Source organism: Belonocnema kinseyi, chromosome 7 (assembly GCF_010883055.1).
Source record: "Belonocnema kinseyi isolate 2016_QV_RU_SX_M_011 chromosome 7, B_treatae_v1, whole genome shotgun sequence".
NCBI classification, from domain to species: domain Eukaryota; kingdom Metazoa; phylum Arthropoda; class Insecta; order Hymenoptera; family Cynipidae; genus Belonocnema; species Belonocnema kinseyi.
The window spans coordinates 89,438,768-89,458,215 of NC_046663.1; the positions used below are offsets into that span (position 1 = coordinate 89,438,768).

Here is a 19,448-nt window from a genome sequence, read left to right on the forward strand (position 1 = left end):
TTGGAACCAAAAAAAGTGAATATTTTGTTCAAAAGAAATGAATTTCCTACAAAAGAGTTTGATTTTGTAATGCGAAAATAAGAATTTTTACAGCAAAAGTTAATTTTTAACTAAATAATTGAATTGTCTACCAAAAAGACGAATCTTTAACAAAATAGATAGCAATTTATATTTTAACTAAGAAAGATTTTTATTTCAAATCAAAAACAGTTGAATTCATCCGGAAAAGACTAATTTAATTTTTTCAGTTTCTTAAGAATACTCAAAAATATTTTTTGAATATTTCAGATATATTGGAAAAGTATCTAGTAAATAGCACCTTATTTAAAAAATGCCCATAAGTTTCATTTAGAGAACGAACACATTTTTGGAAGTATTAAAATTTAAAGAAAAGGCGGTCAAAAAATTTTTAAATGGCATGGGTCCCAGAATTCTCAAAATTTTCGAAAATGCTTTTACCAAAAAAAAAAAAAAACATCAATGAAGAACTAAAACTTCATTCAGTTTAATTGAAATTTATGAGATGGGTATCAGGTTTGATATCCCTGACCTGGAAAGCGCCTGCTGAGGGATTCAAGCATGATTCTGATGATTGTAAGTTATTACAAAATGCGTATAAATTTAATTAGAATCTGAAAAAAGTATTGAAAATATTACAATTTAAAGAAATGTCGAACTTTCACCAAAAAAACATAACAAAAAGTTCCTTACAGCATAAAATATCAGCGGGATATCCTTTTTATTTCTTAGGATATTCTCGGCACATCCTAGGAATTTCGCAAATGATATTGTACAGGATGGAAATGTTGATATCTCTAGAATGTTTTAAGGATATCTCAGAATATCCTGAGGATATCTCATTAATGTCTAAAATTTATATGCCAAGGATGTCCTTAAGATATCTTCATTCTGCGTGTATAATTTGGTATATTCCTGGAAATTCAGATATATCTACTACCAATAATTATATGTATATTCAATCGTAGAAATAAAATAACATATCATTTACCAATATTATAGGTTTTTGTAGAAGATTTTGTAGAAAGTATAACATTAAAAAATACAATAATTAGTGTGCACAGACTATTGTTTAATAGTAGGTAAAGCTCTAAAAAATTCAAACAATTTCTCAAATACTCATGCTGGATTATAATCTATTTTCTTTAATATTGTGCAAACCAATGTGGTAGGTATTAATTTAATGTTTTTTTGTCGTAAAAACTGATTTTTCCGTTATACCAACCTCCAAACTGAGCAACTTAGAGGTTATAGATGCAATAACAAAAGCTATCCTCATAACAAAATGATAATTTTGGTATATTCCACAAAAATGTGTTTGACAAAAGTCCGCCTCATACAAATCTCTAATGTTAATATGTTCCGCGTTGATTTACACATTATAAAAGATAATAGATTATAATCCGTCATGAAAATTCGAAATATTGTTAACTTTCATTAAGGATGTACACTACGTACAATCAATCTAAAAAGTTGCCTATCTTTAAAATGATTTATAAAATCGACAAAAAAAACATCTATTAATAATTTCTCTAAATCCTGATGGAGGCTTCTAAGCACACTTCAGAAAAAAATAATTCAGGTCAAAATTGTTTATTTAACAGTAGTTATTTAAAGGTCTCGTTTTCCCTTTCTTTTTACGGAAAAGTTGCAATTTTTATTTAATCCTAATGATCAAGGCCTCATTTTATTCTTCGAAGAATTCTCTACAAATCTAATTGGGAGATGTTAAGTAAAATTTTAGCCATGATTGTTTATAACAACAATAACTGCATGATTTCTAATTCAATTTTTTAAAATAAAATCAACCCAAATAGAAATTTAGAGAGTCCTTCGAAGAATCAAATGTGACCTTGATCATTAATATTAAATAAAAATTGTAACTTTTTGCTAAAAAGAAAGAAAAAACTAAACCTTTAAATAACTACCGTTAAATAAACAATTTTAATCTAAATTATTTTTTTCTGAATTGTGCTTAAAAGCCTCCATCAAGATTTACAGAAATGATTAATAGATCTTTTTTTTTTTTGATTTTATCAATCATTTAGAGATAGGATACTTTTGAGATTGATTGTACGTAGTGTACATCCTTAAAGCATCAATGATTATTATTTAAAGATAGTTTTCGAACACTGGCAGCCATGATGGAATTTACCTGGAGGTAATTTTAGACGAGATTCTAAAATTATTATACTTTATAATGTTATACATTGTGCAGCATCTTCAGAAAAATATACTTATATTGTTAAATGACAATTTATTTTATTTATACCATTAAATATACATATGATTGACACTAGATATATCTGAATTTCTAAGAATATACCAAATTATAGAATTAAGATATCTTGGGGATATCCTAGCAAATAAAATTAGGACTTTATTTAGATATCCTCAGGATATTCTTAGATAACCTTGGGACATTTCACGGATATCAAAATTTCAGTCCAATCCCATTGCACCAAGTTTAAGTTAAATCGATGAGATGTCTGTCAGGTTAGATATTCCTGACCTGGAAAGCATCTACTGAGAGATCTGAGTACGACCCTGATGATTTTAAGTTATTACAGCATCACGATAGCGTGCGAGAAATAATATGCGTATGGTTTTCATACTTATAGTATACATCAGTTTCCCAGCTCAGGATGCGGTAATAATGCGAGCACGAGTTCGTGATGTTGTCGAATGCTTGAAAGACAAATTTCGCAATGAAGAAAACAGGAGAGAAAGGAAGAGCGCGTGCAGGTGCGTCAAGTGCGTTAATGGGAGATCGCATACATACAAACTTGAGGCGTTAAAAGAATCTTGTTGCACCACGCTCCGGTCATAGATCAATCAGCACATCACGAAAGAAGATGCTAAATATTTTTTAAAGCATTTAATTTACATAACTTTAAAGGGAGGTCTTTTTATGAATTTATTACAAAAACAAAAATAATTTCGAAGCATTTATCTTTTAATGTAGCAGGGTCTCGAACAGTTTCAAATAAGAATATTTCCAATTACAGGGTCAACCATGCAGTTCACTGAAAAAATGTTTGGCTGGGCAACCAAAAATTTGGACGTTCCAAATAAATGTTTTGGTAGTTATAGAAGCAACAAACCCGTTTGGTCTGGCCAAACAAATTATTTTGTTGCACATTTTGTTTAATATATTTTGTATAATTAACCAAATTTTTGCAGTAGCAATAATATTAGTTGGTGTTAGTACTAATACCGTTTTGTCAATGAAAAATTTGTAGTTTTGTAGATATAATAGAATATTTAAATTATATGCGAGATTACGTTAAAGAACGAGAAATCAACTTAGTCAATAAAATGCGTTAAATTTGCCAAGAATTTGTTTAATTAATCACAATTATATTATATCAGGATCAGCCGTCATTGTATACGAAATTAAAATTAATTGGAAGACTTCTCTTAAAGACAAAAGCGTTTTACTGCATCAAAGCATTTTCTCTTCTTCTATAGAAAATTTCTATTGGAACTTTCCATTAAATGTATTGGAAGTTTATTTCAGAGACGTAAGGTAACGTTCCAATATATAATGTTGTAGTTTTTAAATGCTGATATTGTAATAATGCTGTACATGTATTATAATATTACAATGCGTGTAATGTAATGTTGCTTAAGAAATTTAAAAAAAAAAAACGAAATTTGCAGGCACGGAGAATCGAACCCTAACTTTTCCGTAAATTCCCTGGCCGTTCACAACCTGAGAGTATATGTATATATAAATTCATAGCTCAAAACAGGAAAAAAATTTTTTTTAACACATTTCCTTGTTGGTCACGCCTACCCCGAAAGGGAAATAGCTTTATGGTATAATACTAATTTCTGGTTAGTCATAAAGAGTTCTATATCTTCCATAAGTGGTTGTCAGAACTAGGCAAATCCATAAAAACGCTTTAAAAAAAGAAATTAACTTCCAGAGTAGAGTATTCGTTTTTTTATGGGTCGAAAATTAAATTTCGCAACTCAAAATTTGAATAATCTGAATATAAATTTATTATTTTAGTTTAAAACTCTTCTTTTCTTCGGTGGAAAATCTAACCATTCTTGGTTGAAAGTTAATTCTTTTTGGTTAGGAAGTCTATTACTTTATTTGTGGTTAAGAATTAATCTTTTTTCGATAAAAATTTAATTATTTAGTTGAAAATTTCATTATTTTCTCTAACAACAACAATGCTGTTTACAAATCATTTCTTTTGCTTAAAAATTTAACTGTTTTGTTAAAAATTCGGATTTTTGGATAGAAATTCAACAATTTGATTGAAATTTTGTATCCACCTTGACCGTAAAATCTTTCTTAATTAAAAATTTCACGCCTTTGTTGAAATTTCGTCTTTGGTTTAAAAATTCATCCATTCAGTCTTGCGTGTTTCTAAATGTTTCTTTTTCTTAAAAATTCTTTCTTAATTATTCAAGTCTTCATCCAAATTCAGTCGAAATTTTACCTTTTCTTCTGTTGAAAAGGCAAATGCTTGTGTAAAAATTAATAGTTTTTTTAGCTTTTAACTCTCGGGTTGATAATTTAACTAGTTTGTTTAAAACTCGTTTTTTGTAAAACTTAACTATTTTGTTTATAACTTACTCTCTTTTGTTCTATTTTTGGTTAAAAAATGATATTTTTATTAAAAATTAAACAATTTGATTAGAAATTTTTGTATTTCTTTGAAAAATCGTTTTTTAGTAGCAAATTATTATTCTTGGTTCAAAAATGTATGTCTTTGGTTGAGAATGTGACTGCTTGGTTAAAAGTTGAATTCTTTTGTTAAAAAATGATTTTTTTGCTTGACTATTACTTATATTAGTTGAATATTCATCTCTTTGGTTGAAAATTGATCTATTTAGTTGAAAATTCGTTTTTTTGTTGTTCGAAAATCAACTTTTTAACTGGAAATTACAATGTTTCAGTTAAAGATTTATTAGTTTAATTAGAAATAATTTGAAAAAAACCAAAGTGTTTTTGATTAAATATATTTTTGTTGTTAAAAATTTTCCTGTTATATTCTTGTTAGAGAATTCATTTTGTTGATTTGAAAATTTTGTATTTGGGTGACAATTTATTATTTGGTTAAAAATGTGTTAATTTGTTAGAAAGACATTCTTTTTTGTATAAAATCCAACTGCTTGATAAAAATTCATCTTTGTACGTTGAGAATTCAAATATTCGGTAGAGAAGTCCCCTTTTCTTGAAAATTCATATTATATGGGTGGAAAATTCAGCCATTTTAATGAAAATTCGTCTTTTTATTTCGAAAACTTAATCATCCGGTTTCCTTTTTTCTTCTCTTAACTAAAAAATCTTTTTTGGACCTCTTTTGTAAAAATTGTGTCTTTTATTTGAGAATTCATCTTCTTTAAAAAAAAGTTTGGTTGAAAATTAATCTGTTTTAGTCGGAGATTCAAATAAATTGTTGAAAACTCGTGTTTTTGGGTCATTTAAATTGTTTTTTATTTAAAATTGTAATTTTTGTTGTTGAAATATAAAGTAGTATATCAGTATATATTAGTTATACATCCTTCTGGTTGAAAATTAAACGAGTTTGTTGAAGTTTCTATTTTTTTAGTATAAGTTGATTATTTCAAATACAAATTAAACTATTTCTTTAAAAAATAATTTTTTTTGTGAAAATCGATATGTTTGGGTTAAATATTCAACTGTTTTGTATGCAAAATTTGTCTTTTCTTCTTGAAAATAAAAAAATTTAGAAGAATTTCCAACCGTTTTGTAGAACATTCGTTTTTCATTCAAAATCATTTTATTTTCAAAGAAAATTTAACTATTGAATTCGTTCTTCGAAAAGCACTTTTTTAGTTTTTAGCTTGCAACTATTAGGTTTAAAATTGCTGAGGTTTGTTGAAAATTCGTCCTTCTGGTAGAAAATTAATTTTTTAAACTTTATATTTAAATATTTTATTGGAAATAAACTTTTTTATTCTTTATCGATCGAAAGATCTTTCTCTGTTGAAGATTCAAATTTTTTATTTAAAATTATTTCAATGATGAGACACTAAAAATAAGGTCTGATAATTATTAGGCTCAAATTTGTCGAGGAAATCAATAGTTCTTGAGAAAAATAATATTTCAGAATGACGATTTATTTCGATTCTTTTAAACTTGATCACCCATCATCCTAATCACAATGAGGCGTGAATTCCCATCATTCTTAGATTCCTTTACAGTTGCATGAAACTTTTTTTTTCTTTTGACTGCATTGTATCGAGTTCTGTAATATGCGAATATGCGAGTAAGAATCGGGTAGTACGGGGAGCAGAAAGTGGAAAAAACATTCGAATGGAACCAACAGCATCGAATGGTTGCGGTTGGCTAGAATCTTCCGGATTGCGTTACAACGCCTTTGGATAACGCTCTTTTCCAACAGACCGCACTTGACGTCCTCGACCTAAAGTTATTAATAACAAATAATGAATTCAAGCATTTGCATCACTACTTTTTGTCACAAAATAGGAGAAAACAAAAAACAAACTTGCAAAAAATTAACGAACTCATGACTTACAGACCTTCGTGTACAATTTAATGCCTTAATGAGTTTATGAGTCGTTGGAAGAATTTTTTCTTATCTTTTATGCATTAGTCGTTCTGTCTCAAATATCACGCAACGTGACTTTCAACAGGTCTTTATAAAACACAAGAAAAAAATGCAATAAATTGATCTTTCCATGTCAATTTTTTGCATGTTTTTCATGTGTTCATTCAAATATGGTGAAAAGGGATTTTTTATTACTTAATTACAGGTCGTGTTATACGACAATATTATGTATGTTCTTTTGTTAAATAAAATTTGCAATCTGGTTAGTGATAAATGCTATAGTCCTCGACTTATTTACTTTTTAGTTTACTTGCTGGACTAATTCATATTCTTGCAAATTGTATTCACACTCTCAAATATAAAATGTTAAAAAATATTGTTAAAAAACTTTGTTAAAAACATCCGCTATTTTTAACGCTTTTCGCACCCCTTTTATACTTTGTCACCTATCATCACACAAAGTTTGAACCCCCCAGGGTGACTTCACTAATACAGCCATAAAATGCCCTCAAAATCAGGGAACGTAGTGTTATTTTTTCACGATAATAGGGGACTAAATGCTTTTAAATAAACTTGGTTTGTAAGTAACATATAAAATTCGTCGAAATATATTGCATTTTCACAAAAATAATTTAATTTTTGACAAAATAGTTGAATTTGTAAAAATTTTCTGAACAAAAGGAAAAGCGTTTAACAAAACAGATGAATTTTCCGCTGAAATAATGAATATTTAACAAAAAAGAGCGGTTTTAATCAAAGCAGTTTAACTGTCAATCAAGCAGATAGATTTTCAATAAAAAAAGATTATACCTCAAATAAGTTAAATTAAAAGAAAAAAGAATTTTCAACAAAAAAGTTATATTTTCAACCAAAGAGATTTAAATTTTCTGTCTAACAGAAGGATCTTCAACTAATTAAATAAATTTCTATCAAAGAAATTTAACTTTGAACTAAGTAGTGAAATTTTTTAATCCAAAAGATTATCTTTCATCAAAAAATCCAATTCACAACAGGATATATCAATTTTCCACAAAATTCTTCAATTCCAAATACGATCAGGTTTCAAAAAATAATAAAAATGTTTAATTTTCATTTTAAAAAAATCAATTTGTATCAAAACAAAAACTATTTTTGAACTAAATAGTTCCATTTTCAACCAAAGAAATAGATCTTCAACCAACAAAATAAATCTTAAAAAGAGTTCTTAGACTTTCAACTAAGGAGTCAAATTTTCAATGAAGACTATTATTTCTCAACGAACAATATGAAGTTAAAACAAAATATATCAATTTTCAACCAAATTGTTGAATTTTAGACTAAAAACAATAAATTTGTACTGAATAATTGAATAGTTAAATTTTTAATTTAGAAAATGAATTGACCACGAAAGTACGAATTTTAACAAAATAGTTTAATCTAAAGCCAAAAAATAAATGTTTAACAAAGTATTTCAGCTTTCAACAAACAGATTCAATCAAAAAAGATAAATTTTTTATGATAAATTGAATCGTTCAATTTTCAACAAAAAACTATTAATTTTCAACTATTTTATTTTTTGAAGATTCATCATTTTAGTTATGAATTTATTTCTTTGATTAAAAATGTAAATATTTTGTAGAAAGTTTTTTTTATGAAAATGAAATTTTTTGACTGAGTATATAGTTATTCCACTTTTGCAAGTAAATGGACCTCTTTAGTGAAAAATTCACTTCTGTTGAAAACTCGTCTTTCTTGCCAAAAACTTAGCTTTTTGGCTTGCAAATTCAACATTTTAGATAAGATTTTTTTCTTTATTGACTGAAAAATCTTTTTTATTTGAAAAGTCAACTCTTTTGTTGAACGTTCCTCTTTTGGTTTAAAAATTAGTTTTTTTTTTGGTTAAGAATTCAAAAAATGTATTCAAAATTCTGATTTTTTGGTTTAATTTATTACTATTTTGATTGGATGATAAAATATTTTTCGTTAGAAATATCAACTATCACACTTTTCGTTGAGAATTCATTTTTTTATCAAAGATTTGCCATTTTTATTAAAAATATAACTATTTTGTTAAAAATCCCTTTTTCTTGGCTAAAAATTAATGATCTTAACTAAAAATGTAATTCTTCCGTTGTGTTCCTAGGTGTAAAGTTGCTTGTATAACTGAAAAAACAATTTATAAAGGTTAGGAAAAAGACTAATTTACCAGAGACAAGTCAAGGAACTTCTAAATTTGGATTTTATAGCAACCCTGTTATTAGAGCTTTGATTAGTCCACAACTTTGGGTTCGAATTTTTTAATATTTGATTAATTTCATTTTCATGCCTAAAAATGACATTAAACGTAAACCTACAGATTAAATGGTTAATCAATTATTTTAAAATGTCACCATTTTAAGCATCTAAAATATCAAACTGATAAGTGTTTATAAATTTTAGTTTTTGTAAATAACTTAATGCACAGGACCGCCTAATTTAATAGTTTAATCAATAGGTTAAAGTTAATGAATTTTTGTTAAGGAAATTTAAATTAACCATGTGCTTTAAAAGTTTAAGCGCTTTTAGATAAAAAAATCACTTTCAACTTAGTCTTAACCAAAACCCAAACCTCAAAACAATGATTTTTGAGCTATTTTTATTTGAATTTAGTAACATTCTTTCCTTCGAGTTTTCCAAATTACCCAATGGACATTGAGGAAACGGGACAAAAATTCTTTCCAGATTTTCCTGAAACACCTATTTCATAGAAAAAAATTCTTTGTTTTCTTGAATATTTATGATTCGATTGAACCAAATGTTTACTAATTCAAACAAAAACGTTTTTAACAGTTAGTCAAAATAATGCGTATCTCTTCAAGTTTAACTCCGAGGGTTTAAACACTACTGAATACATTTTTTTCAGGATTCTGTTGAATTCTTTTGAATTTTATTGCTTTTTTTAAATTTTAAATTCCCTTGAATTTTGTCCAGTTCCTTTAAAACCCGTTGAGTTCCTCTTTTGAAATCTTTCAAATATTGTTAATACATTGGCATTCTTGGAACATTAATCATAATTTATATCTTAGTAATTAAAATGTTTGGAATTCTCTCTAGAGAAATTGATAGAATACATCGAAATTATATAAAAACCTACACATAATTTGCATTTTAATAAAATTCACGAATCATCGAGTAAAATCAGAAAGTTTTCATGGAAAGTTTTTATAAATTATGCGAAGTGCTCAAAGACCATACTAACTTCCGGCTCTTAGTTGAAGATGACGGAAGAAGATTATAGATAATTTCGATTTTAACCACCTCATATAAAGTCTCGTTGATGATGTTCGTTAACTGTGTAGGTTGCAACTTGGAATGGTCTAACATTTTTTTAATTTTCACGCATATCGCCCGGAAATTTGTTTGAATCCACATATATTAAATGCATTTTTAAGAAAGATATTTAAAGAATAAAACCCAGTGATGATTAACACGTATTTATCATAAGAAAAAAGGACGTTTTTATCAATCTTGTTCAGAATCATCAATATTAGGTGAAACGAGTTGAAACTTAACATTTCTCTTCTAATTAGCCAAAAAAAGCAGCCTCCATAAGCCTATTTTATAGTGTCCCAAAAAATCCAATAATTAATTAAATTTAATATAAACAATTTATTATCATTTATTAGAACATCCACTTTTCAATTAGTGTGAGGTAATAATTAATGTCAGTCAAAAAACCTAATTGTTTAGGAACAATAGTATTGTTTATTACTATCATCTCCTATAGTAATACTAGATAGTTGCGTTTTTTTAAATGTCAAATAACGTTTAAAATTTTGTATTTAAACAAATAGGTTATGTTACAGTAGAGATAAAAAAAATTAGTATATATTATTTTCTAAATTCCGTCTCCAGTAAGAGAGGTATTAAATTCAGATGAAAATTTTGCAAATATCTGTTTTATCTCTAATGTTTTTTTTATTATTTGTTCATAATCAACAAGACAAAAAAAGTTAAAAATTTCAAAAAAAAGCCACAACTTTCTAGAATTTATTTAAGAGATGATAGTTATAAATCATGATAAATTGTTTAAATAAAAATATTTGTTAACTTGCATTAGTTACTACCACACTAAGTGAAAAGTGTATAAATAGTTATAAATTCTGAAACATCGAGACTTTCTATCAGTTATCTAAAATACGGCATGAAGAAACCATAATGAATTGTTTAAATAATAATGCTCGTTAACTTGCATTATTATTACGTCCCTAAGTGAAAAGTGGATTGAAAGTAAAAAATGTGCAGGAAAAATTGCAACTATCTAGCATTCATATGAGAGAAGATAGTTATAAACAATAATAATTTGTTTAAACAATTATCTTTGCAAAATTGCATTAATTCTTACCTCATTTCAATTGAAAAGTTAAAAATAAGTTTAAACATCTAATAAGTTTAAACATCTAACTATCAGTAGTATGTAGCATTTTATGTATTATAAACGACCTGTATTTAAAATTTCTCTAAAAAATCATAATTGGTACCAAAAACTCGCAAAACCCAATTTTTCACTAATGAAGTTTTTTTTAAACCTTATAAAACAAAATTATGGGGATGATAATTAAAAAATAAGTTTTCATTCGTATTCCATGGCTAATTTTGTATCAAATTGATGAAAACTTATGTTTTATGGGAAATACGTGTTAAATTTCATGGGATTTGCACTACATCTAAATATCAATTTTAAAAAGAACGGATTTATTTTGTTGTGGTTTCAAACAAATTTCCAGCTGATATGCATGGAAATTTAAAAAAAATTCAATCCATTTTTGGACCACCCTATTGCATAGATGAATGTGTATATGCGAGAAGGTTTGAGCTGAGACCTTGGCACAAATCGAAAGTGATCAAATAAGGAGACTATGAATGCACAAATTGCTTTAATATGGCCAAACGTAGGAGACAATAGCGATGGTAATTTATGTTGAAGAAATTTGATGGTGCGTGGTCGTATGAATTATTGAGGAAAAGGATGATTACTGCTGTATTTATTTGCATTTTCCTTCTCTATTGGGTATTCCAATTGTTGTTTTCATTTATGGCAAATTAATTCTAGAAAATAATTATTCATTTAAAAAATTATTTTTTTAAGCAGGTACCAAGGGAAGGGTTAATACAAAATGTGGCATCACAACTGAAAAATATCAATGTAAATCGAGATTGATTAAATTCTTCAAAAAATGAAAATTTGTGATTTCCACAAGGAAAACACATAAGTACAGACTTCACACTATTTTCTGTTTTTCTATTGCAAATTCAACTACTTGATTGAAAGTTGAGTTACTTCTTGAAAAATTAACTTTTTTGTTCAAAATCTATATTTTCAGGTAGAAAAAGTATCTCTTTTGGTAGAAATTGTTTAAGGAATCAACTTTTTTTATAGAAAATTGTCCGTTTTGTCTTCTTGGAAATAAACTTTTTCATAGAAAATATATATTTTCGGGCAAAATATTCCACTGTGGAGAATTCGTCTTTTTGGGTTCGCAACTCAAAATTTTGGTTGAAAATTCGTCCTTTTGGCTTAAAAATTAATTTCTCTTGTTAGAAATGTCTTTTATTTTTGTTAATATTGCAACTGTTTGGGTGCAAAACATTGTGTTCTGGTGGAGAATTCAACTACATATTATATTGAAAATTTATCCTTTTGTTAAATTCAACTGTTTTTAATATAAGATTAAAATATTCTTTGGTTGAAATATCAACTGTTCATTTTTCTTCAAAAATTGATCATCTTTGGTTAACTTCGACTAATTCTCTTAAATTAATTTTTTTTTAATATCAACTATTATTGTTTTCGTTAATAATTTATTTATTTGGATTGAAAATTTAACTACTTGGTTGAAAGTTGAGCTCCTTTGTAAAAATTTGTTTGAAAGATTTATTACTTTAGACAAAAATGGAAATATTTTTTTGAAAGTTTGTTCCTAAAAAATATATTTTTTTTTTAATTTATCATTTTAGTCAAAAATCGAAGCATTTTGTTGACAGTTTAATTTCTTTCTTAAAAGCTGAACTATTTTGTTAGAAGGTCAAATTTTTGGTCGAAAATGTATCCATTTTTTGCTTCATAATTAATGTTCTCTTTGTTGAAATTCAACTATTTAATTAAAAATTCGCTGTTGTATGTAAAAAATTCGACAATTTTGATTAAAAGTCATCTTTTATTTCAAAAATTTAAGAATTTTGTTGAAAATTTATCTTTTTTTTGGCGGAGATGTTCTGTTTCATATTAAATTCAATATGGTACCTAATACATTTTTTTATTCAAAAGAATTCATGGACCTTTGATTCATCAATTTTATGGGTTACTGGGAAGAAAAGAGATTCTTGTCCTGATGAAAAAATTATTCTGTTGTTGCGTTTCTCCTTCTTACCAAACCTTTCTTTTGCAGGTGACATCAAGACCTCGTTACTCTCTGGAAGTAGTTTTAACGTGACGTGGCACCTTGCGTATCCGCATAAGGTGAGTGATAATGGCTTTTTACTTCGATTAGATCCTGATTGAATGTTTTCGTATTTTTTTTTACTTTGAAGAGTGAACAATTTTATGTTGACATCTTTATCTACTCATCATTCAAAGTTCCCATCTTAGAAATTTCAAATTTCAAACTCATGAATATCAAAAATGTCTTACTTGCAACAATTAATATTCGGAAGATATATAAAAGTGTTAACATTTTTATTTTACACTTTGCCAAAACATCTATGAGTTTTAACTAACTAATTAAATACCAAATTTCAAAACTTTTAAAATTGAAGAGCTCGAAAATTAAACTTGTTTCGACATCAATAATAGCATTAAAAATTAAATTATTTTTATGATTAAAAAATGTTCATTTCAAAAGCATTTTAAATTCTACTCTTCAAAATGTATCTAAAACTTTTAGAGCGACAAATGTTAAACTGCTCCAAAGAACAATATTAGCATACACTGTCAAAAATATTGCTGAAAATTACATTTCATTCTGTAACTTTTTCCTATGATTGTTGTGGGAAAATTGCACGTTTCTTATAAATTGACAGTGATTATTAAAGGAATTTTACCCTAAATGAATGAAATTTACAATGAACGTGTAATTTTCCCACAACAATCATGGGACATAAAAATACCAGTGATTTTTGTGGGAATTTCACACTAAAGTGTAACTGAAATAAAAATGTAATTTCACAACGTTTATGTAAGCTTCCAACGATTAGTGTAATTTCACACGAGGAGTGTAATACGTTTTACAGCAGCGACGTAAAATTCCATAATCCTTGTTATTCCGCTGATGAACGCTTGATGGCTTTTGATAACTTGCGAGGCCTGTGAGTAAATTCAGTGTAAGATTGTGCAAAATTTTAGCGGCATTCGGATATATTTTAGAATTGAAATCGTGAATTGTGCTGGGTTGAGCGCATCACAAAGGCAAAGCGCAATGTGTTTTACTTAAATAAATTTTTTCGCATGTTTATCATGTTTGCGAAAAAAAAATAATTTTGAAGGTTAAGGCTGTTTAGACAGCAGTTGATATAAATTATGATGCGCCTATTTCGTCCACTGATCATAATCTTGTTTGATGCGTATTTGTTTTGTAACAGCAAACCAAACAAAAACTTTAATTTTTTCTGCCTAATAAAAACATGACTCCTTTGATTTATATATCTTATTATTCTTACGATTCGATTTAATTAAAACATACATTAAGCGATTCAAAATACCCGGGCTGGTCATTGCGAATGCGCAATCTTTTACATGCGGTGTTTTACAGCGTCACTGTAATTTCACAAGGCGAATGTAAAATTCCATTCTTCCAAAACTGCTTTTTACCATCTCTGTGCGATTTTCACTATTGTGTTATTTTTACCTAATTTTTTTAAATTTCCCACAGTAATCAGTGGTATTTTTATGTCCTATGATCTTTGTGGTAAAATTATATTAAACTTTTTACAGTATATTTTACAGCGTCGGAACGTCAAAAATTTTCATGTTAAAACGTTCCAATACTATGATAGTAAGCACTGTATAAAAACGTCAATAATTAAAAATATGAATTTAAAATAAAAAGATGTGTTTTTTAATTATTCCAACTTCATTCCTTAATCATTTTTAAGTATATATGTCTTTAATTATCCTAATTTAAAAGCATTTGAATTCATTGCATCCAAATGTTAAAATATTGAAATACCAGGCTGCCAATATTAAATTTTATTTTTAACGCAATAGTGTCATTTCTAATAAAATAATATACATTTTTTACCCAATCAGATTGTTTTTGAACCCAAAAAGATGAATCTTCAAAATAAAATCTGAAAGGATATGAAGAGACCAGAAAGGTAAATTTTCAACTAAGAAAGAAATAATACAATTTTTAACCAATTGAGTAAATTATATTTTCTGTAGACGGATAGATCAGTTTTATAACCATTGTGTAACAAAGTAGATGGCGCTACATGTGCATGAAATAATTTAATGGAAATGGCGACGGACTTAGCACCGTTTAACTTTCCCTGGTATTGTAAATAAAAAAAAGTATATAAATCGTTAACCTAATCATATCACATGCATACTTTTTTTTATTTCATAAATAAAGAACACTATTCAATATAATGGAGGTAAAATTATAGTATGTTTCTTAAAACAATTTTAATATACGAACACATACGTACATGTAAATAATAAAGGTTGAGGTAAAAAATTGCAAAGCCTTAAATTTCTCACTAAAATAGATGTAAGCAAAGTATGATTTTGGAAGACAGCTCAATTTCGTCAAAAGCGGATTTAGCACCGTTTAACTTTCCCTGCTGCAATTCAGTTCATATTTAGTATGAAGTCGAAAAAAAGGGGGAATTTTTTTAAAAACAGGCAAAAAAGAGCAATCCTTAAAAAAGAGGGGAATAGGGGAATGAGTGTGAAGTCTATGTAGCAGTTATGTGATTTTTAACTGTTTTTCCCAGTTCAATGAATTTATGCACTTTGGGATCAAAATTTGACGCAATGGGATTAAAAAATGTTTAATGATAACAAAATTACTTGTCTATACCGAGAGATGAATTTTCAATCCAAGAGAAAGTATTTTGTATATAAAAAACGAATGTTCAACAATACAGTTGCATTTTAAATCATTTAATTGAATTAATTTACTTTTTTGAATAATTTAAATGATTTAATTAAAATTTAAAAATTCTAGATCTATCATTTAAGTTCCACTCGTTAATAAAAAAGTCTGAAAAGTGTAGGCTACTTGTACGCTGGAATTGAAGTACTTAGTCCAATTGCTGCCCTTAAGAATCCAGCAAAACTGAAGAATTTAAAGTTCAATTTTTTTCTAACCAGGCTAGTTTATCCAAGCGAGTACGTAAACCGAACAGCCTACGCGCATTTTCTGCTCGAGGGAACTCGTATTGAATTATTCAAAAAAGAAGACATTGGTATTTAACGGACGTATGTAGTAGGCATGCCGGATACCGTAAGCTGGCACCCACGCCACGCAGAAGGTGCCAATGACTTTCGAAATAGAGTTCTTCGATAGCTGATACGACTCCACCCTCATCATCTTTCAATTGTTAAAAATCATTTTATTATTTCTTTATACTAGCAATTATACTCGCGCTACAGGGCGCGGGGAATATCGTATTCTCAATTATAATTAATATAAAAATGTATAACAATACTACTATGATTCCAATTATAAATTTTAATTTTTGTGTAATGAATGTTGGTGAAATTAAATATTATTTTCAATTTATTATTATTTAATTTAATTTTAAATTAAATTGGTACCATTTTTTATGTAAATTGATCAAATTTTTCAACGATTAATGTGGAAAGTGTCTTGAAATATTGAAAAGCTTCCACAAAGAATTTTTCAATTGTAGAGAATTTCAATTTAAAGTTATTATTCAGTGACATAATTAATTTTCAAATATGTATTCATATTATATTTGTCATTTTTATGGTTTCGTTCCTTTGAATTCCATTTCACTTTTTAAATTCTGCGTATTATTCTATTTCATTCTTTTGTATTGCTTGGAATGCAATACAAGCTCTTTTATATCCTTTTGAATTCTTTTAAATTACAATGTCCTCAAAATAATGCAACGAGTTCAGGTGATTTTAAGGAATTCAGGGATTTCATAAAATATAGAGTATTTCAGTCATTCAAATTAATTGTAGGAATTTAGAGATTTAGAAGAATTTAGGAAAATTATATAATTTCAGGAATTTAATGAATACTTTAAATATTTTGAATTAAGAAAATCAGGAAATTTTGAGAATTTATAAAATTTCAGATAATTGAGGATATTTAATAAATTCATAAAGTTCAGAATGACCAAAGAGCTCTAAATTTTCCATTTTCCTTTTTGTGAGTTTTAATTTTGTAATTCTAATTAAACTGATTTAATTTTCAAAATGCAAAGCTTTCAATTTTATATAATTCAGTTAAAAATAAAACTTTTATTCTTTTTCATTTTAAATAATCCAGTATTAAAGTTTCTAATCTCAAATTATTCATTTTGAACAATTTGAAATTGTCTCATTTTCGAAAGTTTAACTTGAAACCAATTAATTTCAAAATGCTTTAATCCTTCAATTCAAAATAAAAATACTAAATCATGAATGCATTACAATCAAAAATTATACAATTTTATTTCTTTTCTAATTAAATTGTTCAATTTTCAACATTTAGGTCTGTAATTTTTCCATTTTTAGAACTTTTGATAAAATTTTTTTAATTTTTAAGTATACTATTTTAAGCGTTTTTATTTATAAATGATACAAGTTCAATTTCTTCTTCATTCTATTAGAAATATTTACCTATTCTCAAAATTGCATGTAATGTGAAATTGTTTGATTTAGAACGTTTTAAATAAAAACCTGTTCGATATTTATTATTTTTTTATTTCAAATTCTTCTAATTCGAAATTATTTCACCTATTCATATTTTTAATTTTAGCAAAAAAATCGAGGGATGTGAATGCGCGCGCGTATCTATACTGCTAGTGTTAAATAAATATATCAAAGCTAAATATAAAGAAACTTATTATCCGAAATAATTCCTTTGTTAATTCAAATCAGGAGTGAAATCTTCATTATTCCACTCATTTCCATAACTATTCAATTTTAGAAACCAGTTAGGAGATTAGAATGCCAGTTAAGTTTATCTTCCAGTTCGGTAGTTCGTTCATTCAAATCTTGGAATTTTTATTTAAAGATTTTTAAAATATTGTATTCAAGGAGATATTAATATAAGAACAAACTTTAAAACCAGTTTTTTTAATTTGGCCTTAGGCCAAATTATGAAGCAACATTAAAGAAAAAAACACAAAATTGGAGGAGGATGTTAGTTTTCGGTGAAAACACTGATACAACCTAATAATTTTCAAACTTTTTGGCCTTCTTCGAAACCCTGTGATTTAAAATGAAATTTTTTGAAGTTAAATAAATTAAATTAAATTTCGCACCAAAAGGAACAATTTTCTACCAAAAAGGCGAATTTTAAAACAAAACATTAACTTTTTATTATTAAATAAGATCATTTTTTATCCAAAACTGGAATAGTTCAAGTATAATCAAAAAATAATAATTTTCAATCTAGAAAAAACAATTTTTTACAAAACAGTCGAGTTCTGAAAAAAAGGAATTTTCGACAAAGTAGTTAATTTTTCAACCAAATTGTTGAATTTTTAAGCCAAAAAGACGAATTTCTTATAAAACAGTTCAATTGTCGACTCGAAAATATAAATTTTTAACTAAAAATATGAATTTTTAACCAAAAATGTAATATTTGATATTCCAATAAAAATCTGTATTTTAAATAAAAAACAATTTAATTTAACCAAAAAAGATAGATTTTTAATCAAATCTTTGAATCCTCAACCAAAAAAGATTAATTTTGAACTAAACAATTGCATTTTGATCAAAAGGGATGAATTTTGATCGAAGTAGATTAATTTTCTACCAGAACAGACGAAATTTTAAACAAAATACATAAATTTCCAACCAAATAGTTAAGTTTTGAACTAGAAGAGATGAAGTTTCAATTAAAAATATCAATGTTCAACCAAACATTTTTAGCTAAAAAAGTAATTCCTACAAAAAAATATCAAGAAAAAAGAAATTTTCAAGCAAAGAGATGAATTTTCAAATAAATTATAAATCTTAAATCCAAAAAAAGATCTTTTATTCAAAGAGATTAGGTTCATCGTCATCCGAAGACATGAAACTTTAACCAAAGAAATGGATGTTCAAAATGGATGGATGTTTATTTGCAACCAGACAGTTGAACTTTTAAATAAAATTATTAATCTTGCATAAAAAAATGAATTAAAAAAATGAATTTTTAATAAAAACTTATTATTTCAACCAACGAGTTAAATTTTGAACCTAAACACGTGAATTTTTAAACAAAATTGTAATCCATGCAAGACAGCGTTGAATATTAGCCCGCCCCCCTCCCCAAATCAAAAGGCTTTACGCAATTCATGCACGGCCTCAAATATGCATGTACTTTCAGGTTTTTTATGAATTTGAATTTAAATCATTGAGTGAGCCCCCCTTCTATAATATTCAAAATACGACCATACTATATGTTGTGTATTTGTTCGCGTCCTTGAGACGCATCGAATGACCTATTGATGAATCTCTTATGACGCAGTAGTACCGATTTATGAAGTTTAAAAAAAAATCTATGTATTCTGTTTATGAGGCAAACTTTGTTCATATCAGGAATACTACAGTACTGCATCTGATAGGTTTGTTCACGTCTTCGAGACACGTTAAATGACCTGTTGATATACCTTCTATGACCTTTTATAATCTAGAAATACCGATCTACTAATTTAAAAAATATAAAGTTTATCTTGTTGCTATGGAAA

General features: G+C 27.0%; 1 protein-coding gene across 7 annotated transcripts in view; it reads left to right on the forward strand.

Moving 5' to 3' along the window:
- LOC117176022 overlaps positions 1-19,448 on the forward strand; it is a 95,987-nt gene that overhangs the window by 32,758 nt on the left and 43,781 nt on the right. For all 7 annotated transcript variants that reach the window (XM_033365979.1, XM_033365981.1, XM_033365980.1 and 4 more), the window contains exon 3: positions 12,983-13,053. In XM_033365979.1, coding sequence (XP_033221870.1) covers positions 12,983-13,053 — 71 coding nt within the window. The remainder of the gene's footprint in view (positions 1-12,982; positions 13,054-19,448) is intronic.